Source organism: Rhipicephalus sanguineus, chromosome 2 (assembly GCF_013339695.2).
Source record: "Rhipicephalus sanguineus isolate Rsan-2018 chromosome 2, BIME_Rsan_1.4, whole genome shotgun sequence".
NCBI lineage: Eukaryota > Metazoa > Arthropoda > Arachnida > Ixodida > Ixodidae > Rhipicephalus > Rhipicephalus sanguineus.
The window spans coordinates 221,885,934-221,897,491 of record NC_051177.1 but is presented as its reverse complement, the minus strand read 5'-3'; the positions used below and the strand labels follow the sequence as shown (position 1 = coordinate 221,897,491).

Genomic DNA, 11,558 nt, shown 5'->3' with positions numbered 1-11,558 from the left:
AGGTGGCCTGATAGTGATGCGCTAATGACAGCAGCATTTTTACTGGCGACGATGAGTAGACATACACCGAGCAAGCACATCTTTATGGACTGTTGAGGTAAAACAATCATTTTAGTAATAGGTCAGCTAGTTCACAAAAGCTGTAGGAAAAGTGCAAAAGTTAAATTGGCAGCCGTAGGTCTAAAATTCGGGTATGATTAGGTACGTGACAAGTTAACCACCACATGCTATTGCTGCATTGCCAACATAAAGCTTTTCACCTTTTCACACTAACCACAAGATACTCTCGAGTTCTGCCAATAACGGGCACTGTGGCAGTATAAAAGAACAGAGAAATCGGCAGCCTCAATAAAGATATGTTACAAGTGAGTTTATTCACCTTGAATATGCACATAAGATAAAATGTCCACACAGGGACCTTGTTCGTACTGAAAAAGTTTTCAAGACATAAATTTAGTGAAGAATACATGCGAAAAAAAATATTCATTGGTGCTCTTAGCCGTTATTGAAGCAACAACTTGCCTCAAATAACTCTAAGCATGAGAAATGTGATGATAAAAATAAAGACCAAAAGCAATTGCACACCACAAAGTGTCGCACCTCATATATGTGCACAGCGCGGCGATTATTGGTTACCCGATGCCATGACGTTGTGTACCATATCGAAAAATAGAAGCATGACTAGATGCAGCTTTATACAAAAATGTCTACACTGGATACTTTGGATAGTTGTTATAATTAGCACCACAGTTAAGGACACTTTATTAGAATTTAGTTTCGGCTTGAAGGTTTACTGTATGATAAGAGAGGTTACCTGGTGCCAGCTGTCATGCACAACAAAAAAATACCTATACATTCATTAAGAGTCAGCCAACAGATAGACAAGACTTGGCATCAAATCATACTGTCACACATCACACTGACTAGTCAGTGTGATACAAAAAGTTGCATTTCAGGTGAGGACAAAAATCACAAAATGTTTTTCTTGCCAATTGGTACTGCTCAGAATGCATTGAAACGTTGCGGTCATGCAAGTAAAAGGCAGCAGTGCTTCTTTGTGGCTTTTAATAGCTTTACATGGTAGTGTACTTTGGAAGCGACATTTAAGTTTACCCTGCGAAAATTCAACACTGTTCACTGTCAAACACATACCCACATTAATGAGCATGAAACAGAGAAAGCTACAAGACTGGAACGATAGAGGTATCATCATTTTGTAAACATTACATTTGTGAAGCACAACATCCATATGATGGGTGCAAATAAAGCAGGCGACAATGACAAATCCTACGAAACAAACAGCACCAGGCTGTTGCAGTTTCTCCTGAAATTAAATTGCTGAAAAATGCATGAGGTTGCATACACTGCTCTAGAAACAAATGTTTTTGGGCTACCCATTCATGGCATGAAGAACATCCCTCTTAGTCATTTACCCTTCTCTTCTTTGGCCACCTATGATTGTGGACTTATCATCTCATTATAGCTGCACAATGACATGACGGTAGTTAAAATGATATGGAATACACATTTCACATGTATTGAGTGTGGTGTCAGCTGACATCAGTGAGATTACTCTGCATGACCACTTTCAATCTTTGTTAACCCTCTGAGGGTTCTTGCCGTACATGTACGGTGGCGATTTTCCGTCCCGCAAAGGTCTTTGCCGTACGGGTAGTTTCGACCCTCCATTTGAAATTTTGCCCCATAATGAAAATGCATGCTCACTGCGAGGTGCTACCACCTTCTAGGATTTACAAGACGCGTGAAATTTGATTGTGCTACCTTCTTGCGGAGATAAACCGAACTGAATTTCTAGCTTCAGCACATCATGTGGCCTGAGGCAACGCCCTTTTGCGGTTTCGGTTTCACTGTGTCATCGCAGCGGAAGCACGTGAAACTTGATTTTTATTTTTAATGGCATTCGCTGACAGGTGCGGCGGAAGTTGATTTCCATCTTTATTGGTGCTGCTCTTTGCTTGTTTATCACTGGAGCTCGTGTAATATTCTCACTTTCCTGAGCATTGCCATTTTTGAACAAGTTGGTAAACGGAACTCGAAAACATATTCAGCGCTAGCAAATAAGGACGTAAGAGGACCACAAATAAGGACCACAATGGACCACAATGCACTACCTTCAACAATTTTATTTCGAGGAAACAACAAACCATTTATCCATGCACGAAGATAAAGACTTGAGCGAGATTATTGAAGCTCACGCTGTCTCGTGCAATAGTGACATGTGTGTGAGTGCACCATCAATTGACCTCTTAGATAGGGAGAGAGCCTTTCTGGTTAGTCTAGCGAGTGGAGTAGTGGCGCCACTGTGCATGGATAAATAGTTCGTTGTTTCCTGGAAATAAGATTGTTGAAGTTAGCTCATTGTGGTGTCATCTCTCTTACGTCCTTGTTTGCAAGCGCTGAATATGTTTGCGAGTCACTTTCCTTGTTTAACGAGTTTCCTTCAAGTTCTTCAGGTGAACGGTAAAGCGGTGATATGGCCAAAAGCACTGCCCATTCTCCTGACAGCGATGACTGTTCAGACGCCGATTTCGCTTTTGTTTTACGTGTGTAGACAGCGATAAGGTGCTGTGCGTAGACCTGTGTTTCAAGGAATACCGCCCTCTGAAGGACTATTGAACATTTTGCAGTTCTGAGTGATGCTAACACCAAAATACTATTCCTGATCTTTTTAAACAATTTTTTTCCAGACTGTACACATTGTGTGCATTAAAAATTTGCAATAAGGTAATTTGACTATCTGGGAAAGTTTTTGTTGAAAAAATTCAGCCCTCAAAGGGTTAAGTATGTGTAGTACACATGATTACCAACTAATGAGTAGACACCCTGCAATGTAATTCAGCCACGATAAAAACTGATATTCTATAATTTTATATGAATGCCAGGAATGCAAGGGCAATAAAGTGCACACAATACATTTCACATAGTTGATGTTATGTGTCTTTAGCTAATGGTGCAGTGACCCACACAAGAAATGGAAGAGGATTGAACACCCTTTCCTGCCATTGCCAACTAATGACAAAACGTCACCTCTGTTTGCCATGATGCATATTTAGCGTGATCTGACAGCTTAGCATGATCTAACATCACGTTAAGCAAGCACAGAGCCACATCAATGTGCCATACATAAAATGCTGCAAGTACTGCCTGAATAAGCATTGCAAGCGTACCTCTCTCTCTAACTTAACTGTTTGTTGGCTTGTTGTTCACGTCAATGTGCTGAGCAGACAGCATTGTGCAACGCATGCGGTATAGTACTAGGCTTCGCAGCCTTGCTTCCCTGTTTGATGTTGAATAAAACTGCAGTGCCCGCCACAGTGCCAAACACAAGAACATACATGTTCTTAGTAAAAGTGCCGTGGTCCATTAGTAGGAGACGGCACAACCACTGTGCCAAGTATATCACAGCACAGGTGAACTGCTGCTACGTGGTTGGACAGCTGCAATATGTTGCAGTCAGCCGCATCGATGTGCAGCTGACACATTGATGGTTGTCTCAACCTACACAGAACCTGGCAATGCTGGTGCCATTTGTCATTTTCCCAAGCATCTTCACTGTTGTCACAACCTTTTCAAGTGAAATGAGTGATGGAAACAAGGGACACGGGTGATTGCACTGAAGCCAGCTTTCATTGCTGAAGAACTAACACTCGAAGGCACAGTAAATATGAATTGCACCCTTCCAAGTGTACAGTCACACATTTGCGATAAAGCAGGCATAAAAAGACTACAGCCAGCAAATGTGCTCAGAGAGGTGATCCCATGTCGCAGGAAACTTGCATACAAAAAACTTCTAATAGGCAACCTAAGTTTTTGCTCACAATAATGCAGCTTGTAATCTCCACAGACACACTCCTCTGCAAAACAGCTTTCAGTGGTGGTTTTATTTCAACAGCACCGAGAAAACGCTTCTTCCATTCAGCGCTGCTCTGCTTTCACTTAAGCTGTGCAAGAAGGCTTAATTTCTGGGTCAACACTGTCCAACAATGTGCTATGAACATGGTCTGGTTCATTAAGAAAAAACAGAAATCCACTACCCTCTCAGCCTATCATCATTCCCAATTAACGGTCCAGATACAAACAATGCCAATATTGACCAATGAATAATCGTGTCACAAGATGCAACTGGAAACACAAATAAAAAATGGCTGTAGCTGAAAGGGGCCCTGCAACACTTTTTGAACATGGTCAGAAAATGCTGTCACTCAGTAGTCAAGGCCCCTGAGAAAATGTGAGCCAAACAGTATAGCAGAGTGTGTGGAACGGAATGTACACGTAACCCTTTGCAGTCCGTTGTTGGGCAGGGCCCAACAATGCAACTCAACAGCAACAGTCCACGGTCGAGCACTGCTTGACAACTGCTTGCGTGGCAACAATTCATGCGCGCGCTTTCTCACTGCATTATGCGCCATCTCTAAAAAAAAAGTAAGCAAACTTCCTGAGCTTTGGACCGGAATGGACAGAAGGTGGGTAAAGGTTTCGAACTGCAAAGGGTCAAGTTTAAAGGTCGGCAAGAAATCGCTCGCTCTTCCCTCAACAAATGATGCCACTAGTGCAATTTGGCTTATGATGTCAATTTGGGCCATTGGCTGATTTGAGCATCGCAAGTTGTATAGTTACCGCGGTCGCCATGGGATGCCGTAACTTCCCGCACTGTGCTCTATAGTGGTAGAATCACACGCGATACAGAATTACACCAGAGTGCTCGTGATCACACCAAAAGTTAGGTGTGTGTTCAAAGAAAAAAAATAAAGAACGAAAGAGAGGGTCTTGCTGTGTACACGTGTGGCTTCTTGCCCTCTTGTCAGCCATCCACCCCCTTGCGTAGCCTTCAGCGCGCTCGCTGGGAAGCAAGTAGAGAAAACGTTTGAAGCACGTGACAAATTCTCATAACTCCGCTCGTACTTGACGAACTCTAAAAATTTTTGCGGCAGTCGATTCGTGAGGCAACTTTGATAGTTGCCTCAATAATTACTTACAGAAGTGTTGCAGGGCCCCTTTAAAACCGCAAATCACTATTTGAGAGGCTATAGATAAAACTGGCGCGTCACAAAGCATTCCAATGGTGCCACCGTACTGTACAGTCATATGCCTGAAATCATACACATATTAAATTACTGCACTGCAGCAGGAAATGACAAGAGTGTCTTAAGAGGATGCATGCAAGGCCATCATGCACACCAGTCATGCACATCAAAGGCTTCACAGACAGTCGAACACAATTACGTGCAAATAGTAAGAAAAAATATGAGTGGGAGAAAATTATAACAAAAGCATCAGAGGCAAAGAACAGGGAAAGGAGCTGCACAGAAACTATTGCTCAATGGCCTACTACTTCGTAAAAATGTTGGAGACTGTGAGTAACGCATGTAATATACAAGTAAAAAAAAACAAAAAGGACCTGCATGCACAGACTATCATTATATCATCTCTTCCTGCAACGACTACCTTTCACCATTAGAACAGCAGATTCAAGAAGAAATTATTGCTGACTAAGAGTTGGAGAACATCATAATTTGTGTGATAATGATAAAATGCAACAGTTACGTAGCTATCAATGACTTTTCAGCACTTAGGGCCTGTTGGATTGTAGAACTCACGCTGATAGTATGTGAAAGCGTAAATATTTCATAAGAAATCTGCCTTGAGCTGGCATCAAGGAAAATGGGCTCAGAGTGCACTACCATACTGTTATTTCAGCGTACGAGTTCCTCCATGGCACATTTACACAGTGTGGGAAAATGTCTACAATACCCTATGAAATACTTAAAGGATGCTTAAAGGAGTACTGACAAAAACTTTAGAAAGTTTCCTATTGTAGCTCTAAATAAAAACGCCGGCATTGAGCGCCCTAAAAAAAGCGTATCGCGGTGCCCCAGAAAGCATTGGATCGATTTTAAATACTGCTAGCTTAAAAAAAACACTTTTGCTTTCGATATTCAGAGGATGATTTCGCAGTGACTTGCCAACACAGTCTAACATTGGTACGTGGGGGCCGCAACTCACGATGTACTTCCAGCAGTTCTGTCGTGTGCTGTCAGCTGCACATGGTACTCGTAAACAACAATCAGTGAATTGTAGACTAGTGGCTTCCGACAGCAATTTCAGCCGCATGTGGGACGCAGAGTTTGCAGTACTTGCAGAGTTTGCAAGTACTTGTCATAATCATGACCGTTGCGGTGGGACTGGCTTGCACATGCCGGGCAATGTTTAAAAATAAACTAAAATATTTTATACGTGTTTCCCGGCTCCGGTGTGTGGAGAGTGTTAACACTACACGCCAAGAAAACGAGAAACGTTTCTTTTACGATGTCTCAAAATCACGTCAGTAATCCTTAAAATTCGTCTTGACAATATTTGTGCGAAAACATGGGGACAAAGAAAAGGAACATCTTTGCGCGTGATATGGCCATCGTACGCTTTCCAAGGGCACCTACTGCAAGTACAGAATGTGAAATACCCACTACGCCATAGCTCACCACCATTTTGCCAAGTACCCACTACAAATCTGTGAGGCAATATGCGCACCTACGTAGCTGCATACTTCATTACGCTGACAATGATGATAAAGTATGGATGAGCTCTTTGTAATGTATGGGAAGCCTTTAATCACCCACTCGCCACGCAATGCCCATGGTGCAACAGCTGTGCGGTTCTAGGCTTCTGTCACGCAGTATTTACACAGCTGCCAACGTGACTCCTCACCCGACGCAACGTCTCTGTAGGGTCTTTTCCCAAACGAGTTACAGGCATATTGATGTGGCTTTGTGGTAGAATGCTAGACTGCTATGCACAATACCTGGCTTCGGTTCTGGCTCAAACCCAATTTTTTACTCTTTTATTTCATTGGGATTTTTCGCTCATGAAGAACGCTGACAAGACCAAATTTTCTGCGGCAAGGGCTCCTTTATGCTACCACATTAATGAACGAGACTCGGACCGAGAAATGTGCTCTCTAGGCGAAGGTTACAAAAATCACCATTTCATTTGAAAGGCAGTTGGGTCTTTTGATAGCACTGGGGTGAAAAAAGTACTTTATTCCACTCCAGTTGTGGAATTCTAGCTTCTTTCGTGTAAGATGTGTTCATACATGAAAATATTTCCAATTCTACACTGTCCTCACTTTAACGATCTCATTGCAGTTATCTATTGCCATGTAGTCCAAAATGGCACCATTATAATTCATGTTACTTCTTCGCTATAACTGTGGGCTTAGCCATCAACTTGACCAATAATTTCAAGTCTCCTCAGAGCCAGGGTTGCCAGGTTTGGCTACTTTTTCAGGCCGGTGGTGGCAAGAAAAACACCATGGCTACTTCATGGCTACTTTCTTGTTCCCTGAATTTTAACCAAGTTGTCCATATCTGGCGATGTAGCAGCCGCTGCCCTGCAAGAACGTGCTGTCAAGACAAGGCGGCCAAGGCACGTTTCCAGCTCCCAAAATGTAATTTGGCACTTGCATTGCCCAAAGGACTTTTGGATGCATGGCGGAAATTTGGGCAAAACTGCTGCATGGGACCTCAATTTGCAGACCACCCATATTGGTGAAAACGACTTTAAACCATAATTGGATGTGACCGGAAAATCGAAAGCTTTCCCATCGAGGGCGCTCTGCACTCGTTGACTTTAGAAACCGGATATCCAACAAACTGTTTGTGCCATTTCGTAATATTAGGTGCGGACTGCGACTGAAGAATACAAACTGCTTGCACTACGGCCTTAGGCAAAAAAAGATCATGAGAATCATACCCTGCAACTGCGATTTTGAGCACATTCGTGCCGTACTTATTTTTACTGTTGCTACGCGGCTGTCACTTCAAGTCCTCTAAGAAAACTCACACAAGATGCGTTAAGAGCTTTTTTTTGCAACAGTGCAAGAAAGTTCGTCATCCTGTACGAAATGAGTCAAGAATTTAAGGCTTGGATCTCGGCAATTCTGATTGTGAAAAGTTCAGGCTGCACTTATCTACATTTTCGCAAAAAGGATTTTTGCATTTAGTCATTTAACTAAAAACGTCCAATTTGTTTTTACACATGTGTGGTTACTTTTGACTACTTTTGCTGCCCCTGGCTAAAGTTGGCTACTTTATGGCTAGTTTTTGCAAATTTTTTGCTATTCTTTTTTTTTTTTCAACCTGGCAACCCTGCTCAGAGCAGGTAAACAAGTGTCAGCTAGAGTCTCATCCCTGGCGATGTTAAAAAAGAAACTGCAGCAGCTGTGTTAAATTACAAACTATGCAGTACATTCTAAAAAGAGACAGGGCGTGCAAACACGGACACAAGAAAGAGATCAGGACACCACAAACGCCGTTTGTGGTGTCCTGATCGGTGTTTGTGGTGTCCTGATCTCTTTCTTGTGTCCGTGTTTGCACGCCCTGTCTCTTTTTAGAATGAATACGTACCAACTAGCTCAGCTCTCTGTTATTCTATGCAGTACACTCTGGGACCATTTAATTACTTAGCAAGGTTTTCTCCAAGGAAATGCTGTTGCAACTGCTCGATGGATTGAATTGTCCACGCCATTCACTGCTCGACATGTTTTTTGGACTTTCGACATTTTATTTCCTTTACCCAAAATTCACAGAGAGATCCATTCCATTTAACGTGAGTTTAATATTGTGCCTACGTACGGCCAGGCAAAATTATAGCATTATTGTCCCATTTATTGGGCATTTTAGTTCAAGCGAGTTTCATTTATCTGTAGTCTGCTGTGCAGTTGTCTCAACAAGTGCTTGGCCCAATTTTTGATAAATGGTTGAGGTTTCTGAACAGGGCTCTTCAACGTTTCACAACTAGAAAGAAATGCAAAATTACTTTATTATCACACAAGTGCAGATATCCACCACAGCTATGAAAAGTTATCTCGAATCACCTTTTCTACGTAGTCGGAGGCAGTCGACGCCGGAACAGCAAGTGCTGTAACTGAAGACATTGGGAGCAGAAAAACCAAATGCCATTGTCAGAGAAGCTAGCAAGTGTCACCCAGATTTATGTTACGTGGCATACATAATACACTTTTCCTATGAGCAGAAGCAAGCACTGCGCTTGGCTGTACCCTCCCGTTTCAATAAGTGATGACACGATCACAAGGCATTGGTTTGTATAGCTCGTGTGTTGACCAGTGAGCCGACCAAACACCAAGGAGAAGCAACCGCCATGCCTGCCCTTGTAGCTCGGCCGAGACATCGGAAGAATGGCAGCGGCTTTAGCGCTCTGGGATGCTCGGTATCAAAGCAATGCCGCACGTGTCTCCAGGGTTCTTTCGCTACAAAGCCAGCTGCCACATCGGTGCCCCACTGCACCGGCTTTCGTTGTCCTTCCCGCAGTTACTACCACAGATTGTGCACAGCGTGACTGCAGCTCGTGCTGGGCCCAGCACCTACGTTATCGCCAGTGGCCCGACAAGCAGGCAAGATGCTTTGTTGGCCAGTCAAGCTCGCGGTTAGTCCGGCAACAGAGGAGGGGGGGGGGTGTGCCTGTCAGCCGTGTCTGTCTCCTCAGACTGAGGTGCCGTCGGCGGGGAAAAGGTAAAGGCGCGTTGCCGGATCAGCCGTCCTTAACGAGGGAAAGAGAGAGCGACAGTCAGGGTCTCGCCAAAATGGCATGCTGCCCTGCTTTATACACGGCAAAGCTAGTCACACGAGCAAGTGGCAAAAGAATACCAAAACTAAGTATAGAGCCTAAAAATTATTGAGACACTCGTAAAGTCGCCTATGCAATTTCTGCGCAATGTATTTGAGCAACCGTGAAAATGTTTTTGGTACAGAAGTATGCTGCATAACCACTGAAACTATGCCTTTTATTTGCCACATGCTTTGGCAGTGGTTATGTCATTAAACGTATATCAACTGCACAATGTATGACGCACAGCCAGTGTGACAAACTTCCTATAAACAGAGCCATACAGGTACTTGTTGCAACCCAAATGCATGTGCACATGACTGCTAGCTATATTTTGGGCAGTACTAAAATATTTACCATAATTTAACCTGCAAATTTAATAGCCAAAAGTATGCTGTGATTATTGGACGGATGAATTGCTGAGCTGACTGTGTGCCGGGAGGTGATGGGTTATATAAGAGAGCTGCCATGAAAAGGCATGTTATTTGGGAAGGTTGTGACTATCATGCCAGGTCATGCAAACAAGGCTCCACATGGCTTTCGTGGTGACAGGTCATGGCCGAAATGTGTTGCAGTAGACGGAGTACTGCGCACACCTAGTTTGAACTGTACGTCCACTCTTACAATATGCCGGCATGCATGCGACAGGGAGGAGTAAAAGGCCGACACACAGGACTGTCAGTGTCACCTCTTCAAAGAGCTCTTCAGGATGTCAACTCTAGAAACATCTCCTAAAATTTGTCTTCGTCATTGCTCAGTATCACAAAATATCATTAATAAAAGAAAAAGCTATTTCCACACTCTAAAAACACTGAATCCATACATCTGGCATTAGTTGCATTGGTGTAAGCAAATAGTCTTGAAAGCACAATTGGTATTGCAACATCTTTCTTTATGCACAATGACTGCACAAAACTGCAATGCTTTACAAAAACATTTGAAAATTGTAACTATAATATTTGGACTCATTATGAATATTAATACATTGCACAAGTTCACCACTGCACTCAGTAGCTGCTAATTCGGTGCCCAAGTATGTGAAAAAGGAAGCAAGTTTTTAATTGTTCTTGGCGAAGATAATGCCTGGATGTTGGCAGAATGGGTAAGTCGGCTAAGTATGCCGGTCCTGATACTGTCAAGAAACAATGGGCTCAGAACTGCCAGAAGAAGCAATTTCTCTGCAACAGTGCTGCAATTGGCTGCAAGCCTTCTACGCACTGTACATGAACTGGTACTTCAGGAACAAGCTACAGCAGCGTATGCTTCGAGCTGCATGAAAATAAGGAAGCCTCCTTGAATTCACGAAAAGTGCCGAGAGGTGGTGCTGCACACATGCAATCTTTAAGGAATAAGTTTCAGGAACTGCCGCTTACAGTGCTACTAACGGGAAGTTATGCCACTGCCGTCTAGGAGTTCATAAAAGGCTGCCGAGACACCACAGATGCCAGAGTATGAAAGTTTTGGATTCTTTCAAACATGGCTTCATTTTACACGTGCCAATGAAAGTGCGAACGAATTGAAATCTTCTTGTAGCATGCCTCGCATTAGTGCTTGCAGTAATCAAACACGCAACGCTCAAGAGCACCGACTTTCTAAGCTTTTCAGTAAATGTACCAATCAGCCAATGCAACTCTTCAGTGTCACATTTTTTATTATATAACTGACGCTTACATAACTAACGCAGTCTCGCATCCCGTTCTGCTAGACTGTGACAGGCAGAACAAGTTCTCGAAGCACTTCTATGCAAGCAACAATGGCCCCCCTAAGTGACTCTAAGCAGCTAAGGCAGCAGCAGCGAAAAGCTTCGTTCTGATCTCCACATTTTGCCTGCACAAAACACGGTGAAGCATGTGTGGCCTGGCCGACCATGATTGACAAAGATCACCCTTCAGAACCAGTGTTATTCAACAAAACATTGA

At 43.2% G+C, this 11,558-nt stretch overlaps 1 protein-coding gene across 6 annotated transcripts in view; it reads right to left on the bottom strand.

The window, feature by feature from the left end:
- Positions 1-366: 366 nt before the first annotated feature.
- Positions 367-11,558, bottom strand: part of LOC119384107 (uncharacterized) — a 46,893-nt gene continuing 35,701 nt past the window's right edge. For 2 of the 6 annotated variants that reach the window (XR_005181858.2, XM_037652403.2), the window contains exons 5-6: positions 8,891-8,940; positions 367-8,810 (exon numbers count right to left, since the gene is read on the bottom strand). Coding sequence is in view for 2 of the 6 variants with exons in the window: in XM_037652403.2 (XP_037508331.1) it covers positions 8,797-8,810; positions 8,891-8,940 (64 nt within the window). In the remaining 4 variants the exon portion in view is untranslated. The other 4 variants (XM_037652402.2, XM_049412772.1, XR_007415232.1 and 1 more) reach the window with 3 other exon arrangements.